This window comes from Nematolebias whitei, chromosome 7, assembly GCF_014905685.2.
Source record: "Nematolebias whitei isolate Nwh7 chromosome 7, NemWhi1, whole genome shotgun sequence".
NCBI lineage: Eukaryota > Metazoa > Chordata > Actinopteri > Cyprinodontiformes > Rivulidae > Nematolebias > Nematolebias whitei.
The window spans coordinates 3,522,485-3,544,827 of record NC_056504.1 but is presented as its reverse complement, the minus strand read 5'-3'; the positions used below and the strand labels follow the sequence as shown (position 1 = coordinate 3,544,827).

Below are 22,343 nucleotides of genomic sequence, written 5' to 3'. Positions count from 1 at the left end.
GGGGGGGGGGGGATCAGATCACATGTTCTCCAGGTGAATTCAGATAAGGTGGCCTTCGATGCCATCCAGGGGAGCCAAATTCAAATAAACACACAGTTGTTTTGGGGACAGGCAGAACTTAATGACATCTACCTTGAATCTGTGTTGGTCCAAACGGTTCAGAAAAGTCCAAATTCCATGGCCCCACCAATGGAACGTGCCTGAGTAAAATCCCCGAGATCTTATCCATTCTGCCAAAAGCATTTGAGTCTGGGTACTCGAGGCATGAACCAAGCCATCATAAAGGCAAGCAGCGTGATCAGGTCCCAATCTGCTGCCGACGACTTCCTTGATTGATTAATAAAACCAGCAACCAGCCGAATCCAAAAAAGTAGGAACCATTTATTGTAAATCCAATTAAATATGCATCCTTAAAATCCACAAATGGCAGCAGACAATAGACATATCATCAAGTCTTCCAAGTTTATGAGATATCCAGCTGCGTGCGTGCCAACAGGGTAAATCGGCTCACCTTCGAAGAGAAGACGCCTGTCTTCTCTTCGAAGAAATGTTATCAATTGTGTTGAAGGACCAAATGAACAAATCAAGTCCGTAATTATGGTTCGGAAGGTACGCAAGAGAGGCTCAGAAGCAGTTTCACAGACAGACAAAGCAGCAAAGCAAAGCGGAAAGGGAGGGGAGGGGAAAAGAGTCCGACCTCGACAAGCGCAAGTGGTGAAATGATCAAAATCAAGTCATTCATTCAAATAAGCTGCATACATTTAATTTTAAAAATAGAGATTACAAGATTATTGTGAAAATTGTTATTACTTTCCTCAACGAATCCACATTTTACATCTAAAATGTAATGTTTTTGTAATGTAAATGTATTTTAAACAGAAACATAGGGTTATTTTTACTATCATCTATTAAAGATTAATAATATAAAGTTCTAGCTTTACGGAGAGCTTTCTTTTATGTTAGCAGACTATCTTTCCAAGTTAAATAAAATTCTTCAATATTAGTGGAGCGCCAATTTCTCTCCTGGTTAGGCTGCTTTAAGGTACGTAACTCAGAATTGAACCAAGGAGTTAATCTCCTCTGATTGATTACTTTCTTTTTCAGTGGAGCATTTTTATCAAGTGAAGTTTGCAATGAAGTTTTAAAATTATCAACAAGATCATCTAAGTCACTGTTCACTGATGTATTACTCTGCAAGACAGAGGAAAACATTGTTGGAAGAGAGTCTTTAAATTTGGTTACATTTTCTGATAAACACCTACTAAGATGAAATTTACTCTCAGTGACTGTGTAGTCATTTAATATAAACTCAAAGGTTATTAATAAATGGTCAGACAGAACAGGATTTTGATGATGCGTTACTAAATCCCTAATCTCTATGCCATAAGTCAGAACAAGGTCAAGTATGTGATGATGAAAGTGAGTAGGTGTTCGGACATTTTGGGTGAATCCAAATGACTCTACTAAGTCTACAGTATGAAAAGCTGCCGAGAGGTCCAACATCACCAGCAGAACAGGTTTTTTGGCATCAAGGGACACAAGAATATCATTCTGTACTTTGAGTAGTGCAGATTCAGTGCTATGACAGGGTCTGAAGCCAGATTGAAATTTTTCAAACAAGTTGTGTTCTAAAAAAGATTGTAACTGAATGAAAACAACCTTTTCCAGAACTGTCCAAATTGTCCAATGGTTATGAAATAGTTTGCTAATAAACAGACAAATACACAAGTAAAAACATTACCTTTGCTTTTTTGTGGCAGGTGATAGACATCTTGAATAATTTTGATATTTTGTAGAATTCTTCATTGCCTAAGACTCACCTTTACATTATGCATGCTCATGAGATTTCCACAACTGTCCATGTAATGTTTAAGGTCACTGTCCTGAAAAAGAGAATAATCCAGTGTTCCCAGTTATATCTGTTTATAAGCCTTTTGGGTAAATGTCCTTTAGAGACCATGCAAATCTTAATGGACTCACCAGATACTCAAACACCAGGGTGAGACAGCGGTCAGTGTGGATGATGTCATGTAGGGTGACAATGTTGGCATGTTTGAGATTCTTCAGTAAGGATACTGTTTGGAGCCAAGAACAAGACAATGTTTCTGTCAGAACATTTGAGCATCACATTAGGATTATTGAAGCTCCGTTTAGTTTACAATCCAAGACAAGTTTAAGCTTGTGTTCTGTATAAAAACTAAACTGCATTGGAGACACGTAACACAGAAAAACAGAGCTTTTATCCCATGGACTCCTTGTCACTGAGCTGCAGTGGTCCTAACCTGATATCTCAACCATGTTTTATATGCTTTGGGTTAATCTGGTGTGGAGTCCGACTATGTCTCTGTAGCACTAAAATTTACCCATGAGCATTAACAGATACAGTATAACAAAATCTTTGCCTACAGCTGTCACAAGGACTGTCGAGTCAACTGTGTTTGTTAGCTAAATATCTTCTGAACCACTGGATGGGTGTGAATGAAACTCAGAATCACTGGATGAACATTTTGACTACATTCTTAAGTCAATTCAGTTCAACATGGTCACCAGCAAAGTCACTTCAGACGCTACAAAATTAGCTTTAACAAAGTCAGTTTAGCAGATTTCTAGCTAAAATTTGATGCATTGTAGTAGTTTGGTATCATTCAAATTGTTTTACTTCTAGACCGGACCGTTGTAATCCTTTATCATCAGGGTGTCTAACAAAATGCTTTAAAGTTCTTCAGTTGATCCAAAATGCTGCTGCTGGAGTTAGAAGAGATCAGATTTCTCCAGTTATCTATAGCTTCTTTCCAGTGGTTTCCAGTTAAAATCTTACTTCTGACATACAAAGCCAGACAGACCAGGTTCACAGCTGACACTAAAATTTGTCTTTAAAGTTGTTTCTCATTGTACTAGCTGGAAAACAGTATAAGTGAGAATCTTCAAAAATGTTCTCAGTTTCCTTGCTTGAGTTGCAGAGGCTTGCAGATATCCTGATGCATAATCCAGGTAGAAAAATCTGAAGAAGTCTTTCGGATGAAAGAAGAAACATTTCTACTTTTTTCTTTTTTTTTTGAATGTCCAGAGGACCAGACTTAACTTTTTTAGAGCCTTGCAGACTTGTTGCTTGAACTTTGAACATGTCCAAAAAGCCAGTATGACAGAATACATCTCAAAACCGGTGCCTCCAAACCATTGCAACAGAACAAGGCCTGTATTCTTATATTTGCCCAGGAGCTCTCCTCTGGTGGTAAACATGACTAAAACTCAGGCTGATGTTGAATAATTATTAATAATACATAAATAAACAAATAAAGGTCCAAAATTGCATTTTGAGTTTAAAACTGTACTCTAAATCAGTGATCCCAACTCTTTTTGGTGCCACAGACCGGTTTATTGTCAGACAATATTTTCATGGAAAGGGCAGGGTGGGGGCGTCTGGGGGTCCTCCCCCAGAGAATTTTGAATAAAGTAGATGCTATTTCCTGCATTCTGATGTATTTTACAACAAAGGTTTATTACAGTAGATTTACATGAAACAAAAGATGTAACTCATTATTGAAATGACTGCAAAGTGTTAGTAATGCAACACCGCTGCAGCTCTGCAGGTAAGGGGCGTTCACTTCAGGACAGATTGAGGTTGCTGATTGGTCCATTACTGACATGCCTCCTGAATTGATTGGCAGGTGGGTCGAGGATCCAACTACTGCAATATATATATATATATATATATATATATCATATATTTTACTGGCCCATTTTAAGACTGCAATAATTTATTCCATATTTCTTCAACATTTGTTTAATATTTTGGTGAATCTAAAGTTTGAGAACTCTTTCCTTACACAATCCTAATGATGGTTTTATTATTTTTCAGGGTCACTGAGATAAAATTTAGGAGCACTTGAGCAGCCCCAACAGAAGCTAAAATCACCACTGTAGCCAGTTCATATTTATGATTTACTTTTAAACACTTTATGTGTGATTTATAAGTGTTTTAAGTGCAGGATCATTTCTCATCTACTAGATATTTAGTTAATATATCCCACACCGGGGTCAGCTGCACCTTGTCATCCTCCTCTTCGTGCACCTTGCTCGGTGTAGCAGTCCTGTGTCATTTAGCCACGCACAAACTCAGATAAAGAACCGAACTGAACTTGGCCAAAGGAGGTCCAAAAAACAGGGGTTGAACGAGTATATAATTTTTAAACTCGACATTAACATAATAAAACCCGAGAAGAACTCGAGTATTTGATGACGTCATAGATCTCAAGATACAAAAATAAATAAATAAATAAAACTGCAAAAAACGGTAATTATTTACAAAAACCAAAGACCAACAAAACATTGGGAGCGTATATTATGCTCCTACCATTTATCATACGGCAAATAAGTCACAGGAAAAACTAAACTATTAGTTTTTATTATTAAACTGCAAACGTGAAGAAACGCAGCACGTCAGAAACGAAACTTAAACCGAAACTGGTTCTGGTGGATTGGACCCAGTGTTACACCATACTCTGTGACCTGCAACAGTGCAACACCGCCCCCTACGGTCATACGTGGTCACATAATATGACGTCACTACGGATACTCGACGTTACATTTTAAACCTCGATAGAGGTCCTAGCAATCGATGTGTAGATAACTCGAGTACTCTGTTAATGCCCTAGTCATGACCCACATCAAAACAACCATCAACATCGAGGACCCTCATCAGTATGCATACTGTGACAACCGATCAACAGAGGATGCCATCTCCTCTGTGGTCCACACTGCGCTCAACCACCTGGAGCAGAAAAACTCTTATGTCCGTATGCTCTTTGTGGACTTCATGCTTGTCTTCAACACCATGATCCCCCAAACCCTGATGGACAAACTATCCACACTAGGACTAAGCCCCTCCATTTGCAACTGGGTACTAGACTTCTCAACAAACAGACCACAGTTAGTGAGGATCCACAACTTCTCCTCCTCCACCATAACCCTCAGCACTGGCTCTCCTCAGGGATGTGTGTTGAGCCCCCTCCTGTTTACTCTGCTCACATATGATTGTGCAGCTACCCATCCAGGCTGTCACATTGTAAAGTTTGCAGATGATACAGCGGTGGTGGGATGCATCACAAACAATGATGAGTCCAGCTACAGGCAAGAGGTGGAACACCTGGAGAGCTGGTGCAAAGAGAATAACCTTCACATCAATGTGAAGAAGACAAAGGAGATGGTCGTGGACTTTAGACGGAAACCCCACCCCCATAGGAGGATCTGTGGTGGAAGTGGTCTCCAGCTACAAGTACTTGGGTGTGCACCTGAACAACAACCTCAGCTGGAGCAACAACACCACCAGCCTGATGAAGAAAGCTCATCAGAGACTCTACTTCCTCAGGCGGCTGAGAAGAGCTGGTCTGGAAGCTCAGTCCTCACCTCCTTCTACAGGTGTGCAGTGGAGAGCATCCTGTGCTCCAGCATCAACGTGTGGCATGGAGGCTGCACAGCTGCAGAAAGAAAAGCTTTGCAGAGAGTGGTGAAGGCTGCACAGAAGATGTTGGAGTCAGTCTCCCCACCATCACAGACATCTACACCTCCAGATGCAGGAAGAGGGCCACCTGCATCATGAAGGACCCCACTCACCCAGCACACACACTTTTTGCCCCACTCCCCTCAGGAAGGAGGTTGAGGAGCATTAAGTGTAGAACCACTAGACTGAGGAACAGCTTCTACCCTGAGGCTGTTAGACTCATGAATATCTAACCAGAATAATCACTGTGAAAAAAAATCACATCATGTTGCTGCTGATCTGTTTCAATGTTGCTGCTGATCTGTTTCAATGTTGATGTGTTCATGCGTGTTCATCTGCTCACACAGACTCATGTTTGTGCTGTTGGTCGATGTAATGTTTTTATGCTATCAGTGCTTAGTGTATATTTAGTTGATGTTTTTCTTATTTCATATCTTAGATGTTATCATTTAGATGTTTTCTTTTACATTTTATTGTTGGATGTAACTGGGACCTTGTGTACTTAATTTCGTTCATGTGGTGGAACGACAATAAAGAATCTCTGACTCTGATATGGACGGGCGCTTACACCTGTCTGCTCCAGACCACGCAGTTGTTCACCACTTCATGGGCAACGTAGAACCGATCTGTGCATGTGCGCCTAACAGAAACTGAAACTAACCACTTGTGTATGTTGACCTGCATCAGTTTGAGTCATATGTGGTGGAGAGAATCAGGTGGCTTTTCAAAATAAAACTTTTTTCTTTTTCTTTTCTGTGCAGCCTGATACCAATTGACTCACGGACCGGTACCGGTCCTTGGCCCGGGGGTTGGGGACCACTGCTCTAAATGATACAGTAACCATGCGGGTGGGTAGAGCACAATCTGGACTACGGTGGGTACAATGTGCAGAAGTGAACAATAAAACAATTTGCACAAAAGCAAACCACATCATGGTGGTGACTTAAAATTCAGTGTGACTGTGATGGAAAATTAGCATTTTTGCTCAAAATAGACTCCACATGTTGCAGCCCATACTATCTTTAGACAGAATTCCATTTGGGTAGTGATGAATACAGGCGAGAACCACCTCAATGTGTGCTGACAACCTTTTTAATTTTTATTTTACTGGAACCAGACTCTGCAGTAGCTACTAAATATTTCTCAAAATCATTTTTTGACAAATCACCAGGATGCAGTGTCATGACTTTCTTTTTCATTTGATCTGATCCTTTTAAAGCTGCTTGGAAAGATTCAATCACAGGACCACAGTCTGAATAGTGTTTTCTCTCACTATATTGGGGCTGCAGTAGCTTGGTGGTCAGTGCCGTGGCCTTGTAATCCAAAGATTGCAGGTTCAATCCCAGGCTGCATCAGGCAGGGCATCTGGTGTAAAACAATTGCCAAAACTTCTGCAAGTTTGGTCACGGTAGCAACCCCTGAAGAAGAAAGCAGCTGAAAGGAACATACTACATTCACCTAACTCTGCTCTGATGTTACATCCACTGTGAAGTCCAATAATTCTCAGTCAAGTCATCTGGACAGTTTCTTTTTTATAGAGACATTTCACCCTCTATCCAGAGGGCTTCATCAGCCAGAGGAGTTCCAGTAAACTGTTTCCCCACCAAGCAGTAAACTTCTTAAACGGATCAACTGGTCCACTAAATGGTTGGTTTCCACTAACTGGTTTTAAGCTTTTCTTTTCTTATATCTTGATGAACGCTTTGTAATCCAGGTAGATAAATTTAACAAGGTTGAGTCAGGTTCTCTGGATGGATTCTTCTTTGTTGAAGTGTTTTGTTTTTTTAATCCAGAAGACTTCTTCAGTCTGAGGAGCTGCAACAAACTCAGTTTTATAAATGGCACCTTCTCATAGAGGATCAACCAGTTTGTTGTTGACAGACAGAACTAGCTGTTCACATGATAAAGGAGGATCATCAGCCTAACAACTGGTTGTTAGTGCCTTGATGGTCACTTGCTATTCACAGGGGGCTGAGTGATACTAGCAATAACAGCGTTGTAAGAGGAGGACAGTTGGACACGGAGGCTCCACGCCTGTTTAATGATGGACTGGTTCTTATCTCTTCTTCCTTTACTCCTCTCTCAAACCAATGTTCCTCTCTATCGTTTCCTCTAAGTCATATGTGTGAAACTCAAGCCCGGGGGTGAAAGTTGGCCCTCGTTGACATCTTATCTGGCCCCCAAGATGATATGTGAAACATTAAATACTTCTATCGCTTGAATTTTTTTCAGTAATCTTTGATTATGATGTCAAAAGCACAACCGAGAACATCAAATGAGACCAATCAAACTGTTGTTCAGGAACCTGTGACCAAGAAAAGATGTTGGGTATCTGATTTGAGTTAATGTAGATACTGAAGTAGGCCCTAAGTTTGAAAAAGGTTTTAATTTTGGCCCCTTTTGTAAGTGAGTTTGACACCCCTGCTCTAATGTTTCCTCTCAATGATCCTCTAAGATGTGAACATCTTCATCCCTGAAAGAGTGACCGCTGGCCTGGAGATGAGTGTAGACCTCAGAGTCCTGGCCTGATGATGTTGATCTTCTGTGCTGGGCCATCCTTTTGGCCAGTGCCTGTTTAGTTTCCCCGATGTAAGACTGATCACCCTCCTGACACGGAACAACATACACAACATTACTCTGTTTGTGCCGGGGGACTGGATCTTTGGGATGAACCAGTCTTTGCCGTAATGTATTTTGGGGTTTAAAAGCCACTGGGACGTTATGTTTAGAAAATAAAGGTCTCATTTTCTCTGATACTCCCTCAACATATGGAATGACCACTGGTCTGGGTCTGGGTTCCTCCTTTTCACCTGATGGCTGACTGGAGTCATGTTTGGGTTTCTTCTTTCAGAAAAATACAGTTAGGATATCCACATTCAAGGTTCAAGGTTTAAGGTTCTTTATTGTCATTTGTGTCACATGTGGTACATGAGGTGGAACAAAATTGTGTACTCAAGGTCCCAGTTACATCCAAAAATATTCAAAATATAAAGTATAAAAATTGAAACAGTATACAAGAATCTAAGATATACACTAAAATATAATAATGTAAGGTAATATGGAGTATTAAACAGCAGCCTGAACATGAACATTGCTCCAGGGTCTGTCTTGTGTGGGATTTCTCCTTCTGCCTGGCTCCTGAGTTAGTGGGAACGCTGTCTGCTCTGTGGTACAGAGTCCTGATGACTCCTAACGTTCTCCAGAGGGTGATGGGACAGAGTCTTTTGGATAATAGTTGAAACATTTGAACAAGAAGAATCTGTCCAGAGGACCTGACTTAACCTTGTTAGACTTATTAAAAGATGGCGCTACAAAAACAAGACTCAAATGAACTGAAAATCTCAAAACAATATTTATTCACATATTTGAATGTATTATAATCTATACAGAACCATCTGCAAAAATGTCTGGAGGCAGAGATAAAATGATGTCTGAACAGGAACTTAGGAAAACAATGCAGAGTATTGGAGTGAGCAGAGAAATCCAGGGACTCTTAATACAAAGCACCAATCAGTGTTGTCAGGAGTATTCCAACATGTGTGTGGATGGTGTTTAGGTTTTGATCATACCCTCTCTGATGGCTGTGCATGGTGCCCCCTCCTCATGTTCCAGCCGAATCTCCTTTAATGCAACCAGATTCTCTGTTAGTTTGCTCCTTCCTTTAAACACCGTGGCATACGTCCCCTATAAACACACAGGAGCACACTTGTGAGTAAATGGCATGTCTAAGTACTGTAAATTATAATTAATAGAAAACATACTTGAGGTTATTTCAAGGTGAAGCAAGAGTAGGTAAAATGTCCTGATGCTGCTCAATAATCCAGGTAGATGAATCTAACAAGGTTGAGTCAGGTTCTCTGGACAGATATTTCTTTGTTCAAATGTTTCGTATTTTATACAAAAAATATGGAGACTGAAGAAGTCTTTTGGATAAAAGATGAAACATTTGAACAAAGAAATATGGCTGGACATGGGCACCAGTGACCCCCGTAACACGAAAAGGAAGAAGCGGATAAAAGATCATGGATGGAGGGATGTTTAACCACATATAAAAAACATCAAAACAAGAACTCTTATATAAATATGGTTTAACTTGGTGCAGCCAAAGTGAAACAGGAAGTGACATCAAAATGGTGACAAAGGAATGTTTATACATGCATGCAACATGGTCTACATCTTTTTTGTCTCTATACTTCGGCTGCTCCCTTCCTCAGGGGTCGCCACAGCAATCTAACCCTCATGAAGACTTGGAAATTGTTTTTACATCAGATGTCCTTCCTGACACAACCACAGACCACCGAGCTACCACAGCCCTCGGTGTGGAGCAGAGAGCTGCCATCTAGGGCGCCCAGGGGAGCAGGTTGGAGTTGAGGGCCTTGCTCAAGGGCCCAGAGTAGGGCCAATGAGGGTGGAGGCAGGTGCGGGTGTTTCATCTTTCCCACCCACATATTGATGTTATTGGTCTGGGGAGTTGAACTGTCGACCTTCCGATCACAGGCCCACCCTGTCAAACCCCTTTTCCACCACTCCCCACTATGCTTTATATCTTATGATATTAATATATACTTTATAACCTTTTCTGCTCCTTTATGGTCACTGTGAACAATATTAAAATGTATGATCCTTTTCCCTGTATTATAATTATTCTTGATGTGACTATCGTTAAGACGATAGTGGAGAGGTCATCTTTTATTATTTTGAAGACTTTTGAATGTTATGGGACTTCAACTGAGGGGGACTTTTGCTTTGTTTTGTTTTTTGAATGTCCAGAGGACCAGATTTACTTTTTTACATCTGTAAATAGTTTGGACTCCACCAATCCACAGTCAGACAGCTTGTGTACAAGAGGAGTAAATTCAAGACCATCGTTACCCTCCCCAGGAGTGGTGGACCAACAAAGATCACTCCAAGAGCAAGGTGTGGAAAAGTGGGCGAGGTCACAAAGGACCCCAGGGTAACTTAAGCAACTGAAGGCCTCTCTCACATTGACTAATGTTGATGTTCATGAGTCCACCATCCGGAGAACTGAACAACAATGGTGTTCACGGCAGAGTTGCAAGGAGAAACCACTGCTCTCCAAAAAGAACATTGCTGCTCATCTGCAGTTTGATAAAGATCACGTGGACAATCCAGAAGGCTGTTGGAAGAATGTTTTGTGGACGGATGAGACCAAAACAGAACGTTTTAGTTAAAATGAAAAGTGTTCTGTTTGGAGAAAAGAAAACAGCATTCCTGCATAAGAACCTTATCTCATCTGTGTGACATGGTGGTGGTAGTATCATGGTTTGGGCCTGTTTTGCTGCATCTGGGCCAGGATGGCTTGCCATCATTACTGGAACAATGAATACTGAATTATATCAGAGAATTCTAAAGGAAAATGTCAGGACATCAGAACTGAATATCAAGAGAACGTGGGTCACGCAGCAAGACAATGACTCCAAGAACATAAGTGGTCCTACCAAAAGACGGCTCAAGAAGAATAAACTTCATGTTTTGGAATGGCCAAGTCAAAGTCCTGACCTTAATCCAATCCAGATGTTGTGGAAGGACCTGAAGCAAGCAGTTAGTTTCACATACTTTTGCCACTCAAATATGTAATATTGGATCATTTTCCTGAATAAATAAATTACCAAGTATAATTTTTTGTCTAATTTGTTTAACTGAGTTCTCTTTATCTACTTTTAGGACTTGTGTGAAAATCTGATGATGTTTTAGGTCAGATTGATGCAGAATTAAAGAAAAATTCTAAAGACTTCACAAACTTTCAAGCATCACTGTACGTAGCACTTACCAACATGGCCGTAGAATGTCTGACCATGTTACCATAGACTGCACTGTGGTTGTAGTGTATTCCAGTTCGGTGGTTTTAACCTTCACTGTACTGGAATTCTTAACCCTAAAATGAGCTGGTTCAGTGGTTCAAATCAATTGGTTCAATACATGAATTAAAGGCTTTGACTTCTTGTGCCAGAGAGAAACAAAGTCAACAAGAACTGCTGCGAGATGGAAACCAAGTATGATTGTTGAATACATTTACAAACAAACAGCAGATTTTTTCATGCACCTTTATAAAGTCCATGTGTTCGGTGCTGTTGCAGTGACACCAGGCGAGTGTTCATCGAACAAAAATGTCCATTTCAGATGCTGTAACCTACTGTTGAGCCTCATAACTGACACAGATACTTGTGATGAGAATCGTTTACAACTCTGAAGCAAAGTTTGACTCGTGTGTGTTCAGGAGATGAACTGCTATGTTCACATAAGCAATTAACAGATTTTAACACGTCGGGGCTCCTGATACTGACAGCCAGTCGGCTCAACATCATCCTCCAGAGTGTCTTTCTCATTTGAAGAAGGACCACCAAGTCTCTTGTTGTATTCCCAACAGGGGCGACGTGTGTGTGTGTGTGGGGTGTGTGTGTGTGTGTGTATGTAACACCATCCTCCCTTTCTGGACAGAGCGTCAGCTGGCAGTAACGTACCTCACCAAGTTTTCCAAGCTTCACATACGTCTCCAGTTTTCCAAATCCTATGTCAGACTGCAGGAGAAAAGAAAGGACAGTGTTCACTGCTGCTCTGCCCACCTTGTAACACTATGCAGATATTAACATGTTTTTTTAGGCATAAATCCATGTTTTGTCTTGTAAACAATAAATGCATCTTAACTGAGAAACAATGAAGCTGAATAACGTCAAAAATAAGAGCAAACAATCAGACTGATGCTGTGCAGACAAGAACTGTACCACACTGTAATTTAGACTAAGATGATTGTCTGGTTTAAAGGTTTTGAGATAAAAACAAGTTACTGACGAGTGAAGCACGTCGAGATGAGCGGCTGAGAGGTTTGCAGAGAGGAGAGTTCTCACTTTCCTGCTGCAGCTTCTTCAGAAACTCTGGAGGCAGGTGGATGTCCATGGGCAGAGACATGTGCTTACTCACATCCTGAAAGAGGTCACAAAGAGGGGAAGAGCTTCAGACAGACTACATTTTACTGAGAAAACATTCTGGTCTTTTTTCTTCAGCTGTTTTAAGAAAAAACACCTTCTTCCAACATTCAGCTGGGACAGAAACCTGAACAGCAAACTTTTCCTCCAATAAAGAGCAGGTTTTCTTCTCTGTTACCAGCTCAGGTATCGTCTGAAAAGAACTGGACCTGTCTGTCTGTGTAACTAACTAACCAACCCCCACGATCCGAAAAGGAAGAAGCAGGTAAAGATAATAAATGGATGGATAGTTGGAAGAGGAAAAATTAGAAATAATAACATCATAAAACACCATGTAGTGTCAGAAAACTAACTCAACAGATGAGAGCTGAATATAATTCTGAACACTTGAGTCCTTCTTTTGAAAAGTCATGCTAACAAAGATTTAGAAACTGGATCAAAGCAAACCACATGCAGATAAACATGTGATCATATGATGACAGCTTCCACTTGATTCAAAGTCGGGTTGCGGGGGCAGCAGCTTGAGCAGGGAGGCCCAGACATCTCTCTCCACAGCCACCTCTTCCAGCTCTGGGAGGATGCCAAGGCATTCCCAGGCCAACTGAGAGATGTAGTCTCTCCAGCGTGTCTTGGGTCTTCCCGGGGATCTCCTCCCATTCAGACATGCCCTAAGCACCTCCCTAGGAAGGCATCCAGGAAGCATCCTTACCAAATGTCTGAACCACCTCAACTGGCTCCTCTCGATGTGGAGAAGCAGCGGTTCTACTCCGAGTCTTTCCCAGATGACTGAACTTCTCTCCCTGTCTCTAAGGGAGAGTCCAACTACCCTGCAGAGGAAACTCATTTCAACCACCTCTATCCATGATCTCATTCTTTCAGTCAATACCCACAGCTCGTAACCATAAGTGAGGGTAGGAACGTAGACTGACCGGTAAACAGAGAGCTTTTCCTTACAGCTCAGCCCCCTCTTCACCACAATGGACCAGCACAGAGTCCGAAATACTGCAGATGCTGCACCAATCCATCTGTCAATCTCATGTTCCATTCTTCCCTCACTCGTGAACAAAACCTCTAAATACTTGAACTCCTTCACTTGGGGCAGAACCTCACCCTCAACCCAAAGAAAGCAATCCACCCTTTTCCGACTGAGGAACCATGAACTCAGATTTGGAGGTGCTGATTCTCATCCCAGCCATTTCACACTTGACTGCAAACTGCTCCAGTGAAAGCTGAAGGTCATGGCACAATGACGCCAACAAGACCACATCATCTGCAAAGAGCAGAGATGGAATCCTGAGGCCACAGAACTAGAATCCCTCCGCCCCCTGGCTGCACCTAGAAATTATGTCCATAAAAGTTATGAACTGAATCAGTGACAATGGGCAGCCCTGGCAGAGCATTATACCCCTATAAATGGCACACACCCTCCGGTCCTCCTTTGTGAAGAGGGGAACCACCACCCCAGTCTGCCAATCCAGTGGCACTGCCCCCGAGGTACATGCGATGTTGCAAAGCATGTCAACCAAGACAGCCCCAATACACCCAGAGCCTTATGGAAATCAGACATTATATTGATAATAGATTCATAGCCTATGTGACACACACTAAGTTGTGATCACATTGTTTTGTTTTATTAATGGTTTAATGATAGTGAAAAGAGTGGAATGCCAATTGAATTGAGTTGCTGTACCGAGTTATACAACAAGATGGCAGCGCTTCCGCTGAGGCAGATTAGGTGTGTTCCTTGGTCTGCTCTGTCAGTCCTCACAGTTACACGAACAATGACACACACAGTAATGAGTCTCTATCTCATTTTTGTTTAATTTCAGTTTGGTAAAGTCCATCAAGCAGATGCATATGATCCACATGTAGCAGTGGTTAATTTGAGCCGGATCCTGCCGAAACAAGATCCGGGAACTCTCTCATTTTGACTGCTCGGATCCGGCAACCCAAATCTCTGCCCCTAAAAGTCCAAAGTTGTCGCACATTTTTGTTTTGATTATTTATTAAAAATACAATGAGAGGCGACATAGCCCAATCTGTGGAGTGGATGTTCCGGCCGCAACACGCTCCTGCCCAGCAGAGACATGGACTGCATGTCCCGCGGGGAGCGTCTTCATCCTCCTTCAGCTGTGCGCCCTGCAGACAGTTGGTTTACGCACAACATCTCCAGACAGCTCTACAGGACACGCGAACAACTGCTGTGTCGGAACTCCTGCATACATTACCGTGGTGCATAACATTTCAGCCGTAATTAAATAAGCTTACAGTTAAAAAAAATAAATAAAAAAAAACTATGAGTGAAATTTTTGATGTTTAATAACATAACATATCAAAACAACAGGACTAATTTGTCAAAATAATAGCAATCAAAATGTTAAAAAGACTATTTATTTAAAATAAATGGATGGATGGATTGTCCTTATTTGGACAATTAAATTGAAGCACCTGAAAGACATTGGTAATTGAGAATGGAGCAGAACAGCACGCAGGACTGAATTCAGCTGAGTTCGGGTCGGACAGTGTGTGTGTGTGTGTGTGTGTGCGTGTGTGTTAGGAGGGGGGGTTTAGGACACTTACCAAACCATACCATACCACTTTATTTATAAAGCACTTTAAACAGTGACGAGGCCAACCAAAGTGCTGTACAGACAGAACAACAGGTAACACACAAAGCAAAATACAAAATGAGGTAAATCAGAATATAGACATAAAAAAACGATGCAGATAATGACGACAAACCAGTGTAGAGCATACAGGATCAACACAGATCATCTGGTGTTGAAAGCTACTGAATAGTAGTGAGTTTTTAAACGGGACTTGAAAACCGAGAGGGAGGGGGCCTGTCTGACAAGCAGAGGTAACTCGTTCCAAAGTCTTGGTCCTGCTACAGAGAAGGTCCTGTCACCTCTGCGCTTAAGACGAGTTCCTGGAACTGTGAGGAGCAACTTGGAGGAGCACTTGACAGAATTGGAGCTGTATTCACACACAGGTTTGTTAATTGTTGTTGTTCTCTAAAATAGTAATTTCAATTCAACCTTTATTTACACAGGTTGTCAGTCTCATTGAGCCTCGAGGACTCATTTACAAGAGAGACCTGTTTTTAATCATCCATCCATCCATTATCTTTACCCGCTTCTTCCATTTTGGGTCACGGGGGTCGCCAGTGCCCATGTCCAGCAGTCACTGTGCGAGGGGCGGGGTACACCCTGGACAGGTCTCCAGTCCATCACAGGGACACATAGAGACAAACGAGACAAACAACCATTCACTCTCTCACTCTCACCTAGGGACAATTTAGAGTTACCAATCAGCCTAACATGCATGTTTTTGGTCTGTGGGAGGAAACCGGAGAACCCGGAGAAAATCCAGGCATGCACGGAGAGAAAATGCAAACTCCACCCAGAAAGGACAGAACTGGGGACCTGCTCGCTGAGAGGCAGCAGCTCTACCAGTTGCACCACCGTGCTGCCTGTTTTTAATCAATTTAATCAAATGTTTACAGATGTACAGAGATTTACAGACAACCCATTAAAATACACCAAAATGCAGGAAATGGCATCTCTTTTATTCCAAATTTTCTGAGGGAGGACCCACAGAACCCCCCCCCCCCCCCAACACAGGAAGTCTGATTGTCTGTTTTAACATTGAGGTTACGTATGACATGGATGACACTAATTGTTTTAGAGATTTGCTGAAAAGACACTAAAACCTAATTGTTAAAGTTAAACAAGCAGAACAGAATGAAAATTACACAAATATTAGCTAAAATCTAAATTTAGTTATTTGGTTTATATTTATTATTAAACCAATACTGTAATTCAAAACAAAAATTGTGTAAAACTTCAGCTTCAAGTAGAACCAGTGAATACTGATTACATACAATACCAAAACACTACGAACCCGTTCGGTTCCCCGGGAAAACCTTGGAAATTCTCTGTTTGTCGGAACCAGTTCTGGAGGACAGCTGCTGCAGTCATTATCATCATCACGCTGCTAACGGGACCTGCTAACGCTGCTAACAAGCCCATACTGCTAACAGAAGCATGCTGCTGAAAGAACCTCACTGCTAACCAAAGCACAATGCCAGTAGGATCATGCTGCTGTAGAGGTATTTCTTTTCACTTTTGGGACCTTGTCTTTGTACTTTTGCTGCATGCTTTGGTATTGCTGTTTTTTTGGCGAGTCAAGACAGTTCTTCTCGTCCTCAGCATTTCGTTGCATCGTTTACCTTGTGTTGATTTGCATATGACAAACAAACCAAACCTAAACACTAGCTAAAAGCTATGGTTATTGGTGGTTATTGACAGCTATAAAATGACCGAGTAATTTAGCTTCACTTTCTAACTAGATTTCGGAGAATAATGCTTTTCGAGGAAACTGGTGATATCTGTGTATTTCATTGGGGAAAATATAATTCATTCATCACACACTTCATTCATTCAACCTTTATTTAGACAGGTAAATCCCATTGAGCCTCGAGGAGAGACCTGAATAGGTTAAATACTTAAAATGTATATTCAAAAAGTTCAAGACAAAAACAACAACATAGTAAATACTAACAGTCACAGTACACTGAGTGGGCTGGATGTTTTGATATTTGAGTGGTAAATATAGCACAAAACATCCACTTTGTAAAAACCCTACAGGATAAACTATAACAGATATGCTAAATACACAAAAGAACACACATTTTGTCTGATTGGTTGATCTGATTCAAACGTGGGCAACTTAAGGCCCGAGAGCCAAAAGCGGCCTTTGGCCAATCTCAAGCAGGCCCCCAATATCCTCAGATAATTAAAAACAAAAACATTTTAATAAAAAGATGGATTTAATAAAAACAGCAATTTATCAGCAAGACTTAAGGGAATTTAAATTAAACGTCTGACACAAAACTTTTTAAAAAACATTTTTAAGTCATTGTGTTTCCAGAACTAGACTGAACCTTAAAGTCTTAGAAATACATAAGTTTGTTTTGCATATTTCTGCTAACATGCACATGCTAAACTAACATGTAAAATATATGGTCACAAGAGCCAGTTTACAGAATCTGTCTTCTGTTCCTAAAGGATATTGGAAAGACGTGTTTTATAAAGCATGCTAACTATGCTACAATAAGACAAAGCCTGAAAAAATTGTCTTCTAGATTATCTGTCATAAAGAAAAATTATTTTCCAATTCTGTATGCAGCCGTTTGATCGCTTTAAACGTCTTGATGCAGCCCTTTGAAAAAAAAATGTTGCCCACCTCTGATTTGATCTGATTCATGGTGGTTTCTGTAGACCAGCAGCATGAGACCTATGCCTGCATCAGTCCATCGTATCAAGTCTCTAGCTGGTTTTAGATGTTCTACTTACTTCCATGGAGAAACGCCGGTGCTGGGCCTGGCTGTGGTAGTGCAGGTGAGATGGAGACTGAGCTCCTGGTGTGGTGGCTTCTGGGCTCACTGGACTGGTGTCATGCGATGGAGGACCAAGTCTGTCTGGAGTCAGGCCTGGAAGAGAAATAAACATCATTTACATGAAGCCAGTTTTTATTTCTAGACTTTTTAACAAGTTGTGAGTCAAAAGGTGTCGTCGCCCAAAGTTGTGAGTAGGCAGAAACCAGCTACCATCAGGAAGTCTCAGGAGTGTCTCCAGAATGTCCTTAGACTTCCACAGGATTCTCAACGTTCTTGCGTGAGTTGTTTGAATTTTGCGTGTTTGAAAAGATTGCGCAACAAAGTTTAGTCAAGAGGAGGAGCTCAGAGCTCTGCAGAGGAGATCTGCAGTATTATTTTGATTCTTAGACAGACGTTCTCCTATGACGCACAACATCCAAGTCAAATGTCCAGGGCCTCATGTACAAAGGTCAGAGTCAGAGAGTCAGAGAGAGCGAGTCAAAGGGTGCATATGCACAAAAACGTGGCATACACACTTTTCACGAAAAATTTCAGATGCATCAATAATAAAATGACTGGAAATTTGCACAGCCCCACGAACACTTCATGACTGGTGTACGCATGTTTTTATGATTATTGGTCCATTGACAACACTTAGAGGTGATACTGGGAAACTGTTGATGATGTGAAAACTATTATTGTACACACCAGACACACATGATGAACAATTGTGACATTGTGGTATTTGTGAAAAATGGTTTACCTTGGACCTAAATAAAGGAGATAGAAATAAAATGTTTGTATTATTATAAATACAAGAATGTCTTGTAGATGTGTATTTCAGCCTCGAAAGAATCCACGGGAAAAATGATCTGGGTCACAGCTTTGCTGGAACTAATAAAGAGACAAGGATTTGACAGCAGAGGTGGGTGTCGCAGGTGAAGCAGCGTGCGGAGACGCAGTGAACGGACCGGTGAAACTCCCGAGTTAGCCCAGGATAACTGGAGTTGGGCTTCATGCTGAAGTTAGACCCAACTCTGGAGGGAAGAAGAAGACTTTCCCATATTAACGCAAAGTGCCACGCAGGGAAGGATCGGTCCGGATTCCCTGGAGCGATTTTGGCGGAGAACGCTCCAGGTCTAGAGAAGGAAACCCCGGGGACAGAGACGCCAACCTGGTGAGACCTTTCTTTATTATTTGCTTTTCTTCCTCCTCCTTTTGTTTTGAGAGACTGGAGGATCATATGGGCCCCAACAAGTTTTTCTTTTCTGAATATTTTTTGAGTGCCTAATTGCCAAATTTTTATGGGACAATTTTTTATTATTAAAGAGAGATCTCTCTTGGGAAATATGGGAACTAGAATTATTTCAGAGACTTTATCATGATCATTGGGTTGTTCACAAAGCTTATTGGGAGCTAGGGCTGAATGTAAACCTTTCTCAGAACATGAGTCAACATATCTTTCAACTCTATTTTTGGACCAGTTAATGAATGGGTTTTCTCTCTTTAACCACAGATATCCCAAAATCAGCTGAGATTTAGAGTAGTTGAAAACAAAGAACTCACTCTCCTCATGATGATTTCCAGAAACAACAAACAAATTTTATTGTCATTAGGCAGATTGAAGAGATGGTTTGTCCCGTAAGGGTGGCTACGGAGACCGTAGCGGTTAGCATCATTGTTGGGATCTGAAGCTCCCCTACCAGGTCTCAGCTGATCAGGTTTGCTCCATCCTGGAATTGATCAAAACCTAAACATGAAAGTTTGTGCTTTTAATACACAGTATAGTAGGTAAACAGATTATTTTCAGGAGAGAATGAAGAAATACCCACTGGTGGGCTCTCCCTTTTAAACATAGCCGATATGCAAGGACGTGTCCTCTCTTACCACATTATAAACACTCGTTGTGGTCTATGCGGCATTGACATTCCTCCGGAATAAGGTGAGTCCTTCCGATCTGCATTGGTTTGGGTTTGGCTTGACTGGGTGATGAAAAAGACCAGTTGCTTCCAGCTTCAATATAGTCACGGAAACTGTAGTTCTTCTCCATGGCATGTTCTCGGAAGTGGTTGTCGATCTTTGTAGTGAGGGTAATTAGTTGGTTCAGGTCTGTGGGTGTTTCATGGGTAGCAAGTTGATCCTGTATGTTTTTATTCAATGCATGGATTAACGCTCCCTTGAGGGCTTTCTCATCCCAATCAGATATCTCCACCCAAATGCGGAAGTGGATGGCGAATTCAGCTACAGGTCTGTTTCTTTGCCATAATGAGAAAAAAATTGGGTCGCTTCTTCCTGCTGCAAGGGTTTGGCGAAACACTGTCAGAAATCCTTGAGAAATGAGGAGGAAGTTATTGACTCAATCTGGTGTTTCTGCAGGTAAGCGTGAGCCTATTGGAACGCGTCATCCTTTAAAGCATTGACAATGAAAGTTATTCGGGCGGCATCTGAGGAATAGGTTAGTGGGGCATGATGAAAAGCAATAGTGCATTGTTTCAAAAAGGCACCACATTTGCTGGCATTACCTTCGAAACATTCAGATGGCCGAACATCAGGTTCCCAGAGAACTGTTGGACCAGGATGGACTGGCGCTAGTGGTCCTGGCTGGCAAGGTGTCTTGGGCAGCTGTGCTCTAGTGCCTGACCACTGAGATCCTGGAACTAACAGGAAACACAGCTCATGACAGCGGAAGGACAGGATCGTCCCTCGGCACCTACAGTTGGCTGTCTGCAGTGACAAGGAGCTTGGCAGACTGCTGGGAGGAGTGACCATCGTTCTGGGAGGAGTTCTGTCCAGCATTCAGGCGGTCCTACAGCCCGGAGGAACCCAGAGTCCAGCCGAATCTGGATGGACGGATCGGACGGCATCTGCAGCCAGTTTCTTAGGATCCACTGTGGGATGGACCTTTACAAGAGGTCCTTCCTGCCTACAGACATCAGCATCTAAAACATCTCTTAATGAAATGAGGATAATGAGTTACAGCAACAAATAATGTCCCTTTGGGATTAATAAAGTATTTTTGAATTGAATTGAATTTGAATTGAATTGAATTTGAATCATCAATAAGTTTGTTTTGAGCTTGAATAGACTGCTGTGACAGTTCTTGCTCAGTCTCACCATGAGGGTCAATTTGGCTGGGACATTCTAACATGTTTGTAGTTAGTGGTTAACTCCAAGTGGCAGACCGAGCAAGAGACTGAGACAGAGTTATCAAAATGAGTGTTTTTATTTACAGGTGCTGGTGCCGCTGGCTGGAAAGGAAGAAGGGACACGGTGAGTACTTGGCTTGATATTGTTGAAATATTTTGAAAAGTAGAGCAGTAGAATGTCTTACTGAAAAAAGTTTTTGTTGGTAGCTTGAGTCCGAGGAGAGGAGGAGAGGTTCTGGTTCCAGTAAGGTTCACTACTGTGAGACAAGGTGAGTACCGTTGGAGAGAGAATAAGGTTTTTGGATGGTTGGTTCTTCAGGCTGAATGTGTTGGATTGTAACTGGGACACAATCTGGATGAGTAGAGATCACGATGAGCAAGGAGGCCTAGGAAGGCTAGCTTAGTCCAGGACTTAGAAGTTGCTGCAGGAGATCATGAGATAGTTTTTTAGTAACACAATGTCAAGAGACAATTTAGTGACTATCCACTACCATTTACCATAGGTATGATAACGTCCCAACGCTGAAGAATGTCTGGCTGAGGCTTTTAGTCTTTTCAGCCATCTGTCTCACCCATGTCTGTTGTTTTTACTTGAATGAAATTTCCCTTTGGGATCAATAAAGTATATTGATTGATCGATTGATTAATTATGCTCCTACAGAGTCATCCCTCAAATCATGCGCAGGTGTGTAGTGATGGCTGGTTAGTAAACTGCTGCAGCTGTGGGAGAGAGTGAGTGTGGCTGGCAGAACCAGAACTCCCACACCTAGGTGTGAGTGAGAAAATGAACGGTTGTTTGTCTCGTTTGTTTCTAGGTGTCCCTGTGTTGGACTGGAGACCTGTCCAGGGTGTCCCCCGCCTCTTGTAAAGTGATAGCTGGACATGGGCACCAATGACCCATAAAGGAAGAAGCAGGTAAAGATAACAGAGGGATGGATGGATCGTAAACATGCACAAAGAGGATATAAAATATCTTTATCTACAATAGGTTTAGCCTAATTAGGGGATATAGCAAATGGTGCAATAAGCAGAGAGTGTATATTATGAGACAAAGAGGATTTTCTGGCCCACAATGACGAATGGCTCATCAGCCATTTAAGGCTTCCCAGGGCAATCCATTTGGAACTGTGCTTGGAGTGGCGGCCGGTCTTGGAGTGCAGCACACCGAGGAGTCCATGTGCTGCCTGTACACAAACAGCTGCTGACCACACTGGAATTTCTAGGAACAGACACATTCAAGAGGGAGCTTGATCAGAACTGCACTAGTCGACCCTGAGCCGAGCCATGCCAGCTGTGTGGGATGGAATTATCTGCACGACAACCAGGTATTCCCTACAATGCATTATATATATATATATATATATATATATATA

At 41.8% G+C, this 22,343-nt stretch overlaps 1 protein-coding gene across 1 annotated transcript in view; it reads right to left on the bottom strand.

Moving 5' to 3' along the window:
• The window catches only part of cdk18 (cyclin dependent kinase 18), a 40,373-nt gene extending 18,827 nt beyond the window's left edge, over positions 1 to 21,546 (bottom strand). The window contains exons 1-7 of the mRNA XM_037679073.1: positions 21,543 to 21,546; positions 17,802 to 17,938; positions 12,311 to 12,442; positions 11,983 to 12,039; positions 9,070 to 9,184; positions 1,981 to 2,075; positions 1,821 to 1,883 (exon numbers count right to left, since the gene is read on the bottom strand). Coding sequence (XP_037535001.1) covers positions 1,821 to 1,883; positions 1,981 to 2,075; positions 9,070 to 9,184; positions 11,983 to 12,039; positions 12,311 to 12,442; positions 17,802 to 17,938; positions 21,543 to 21,546 — 603 coding nt within the window. The remainder of the gene's footprint in view (positions 1 to 1,820; positions 1,884 to 1,980; positions 2,076 to 9,069; positions 9,185 to 11,982; positions 12,040 to 12,310; positions 12,443 to 17,801; positions 17,939 to 21,542) is intronic.
• Between the last annotated feature and the right edge of the window lie 797 nt (positions 21,547 to 22,343).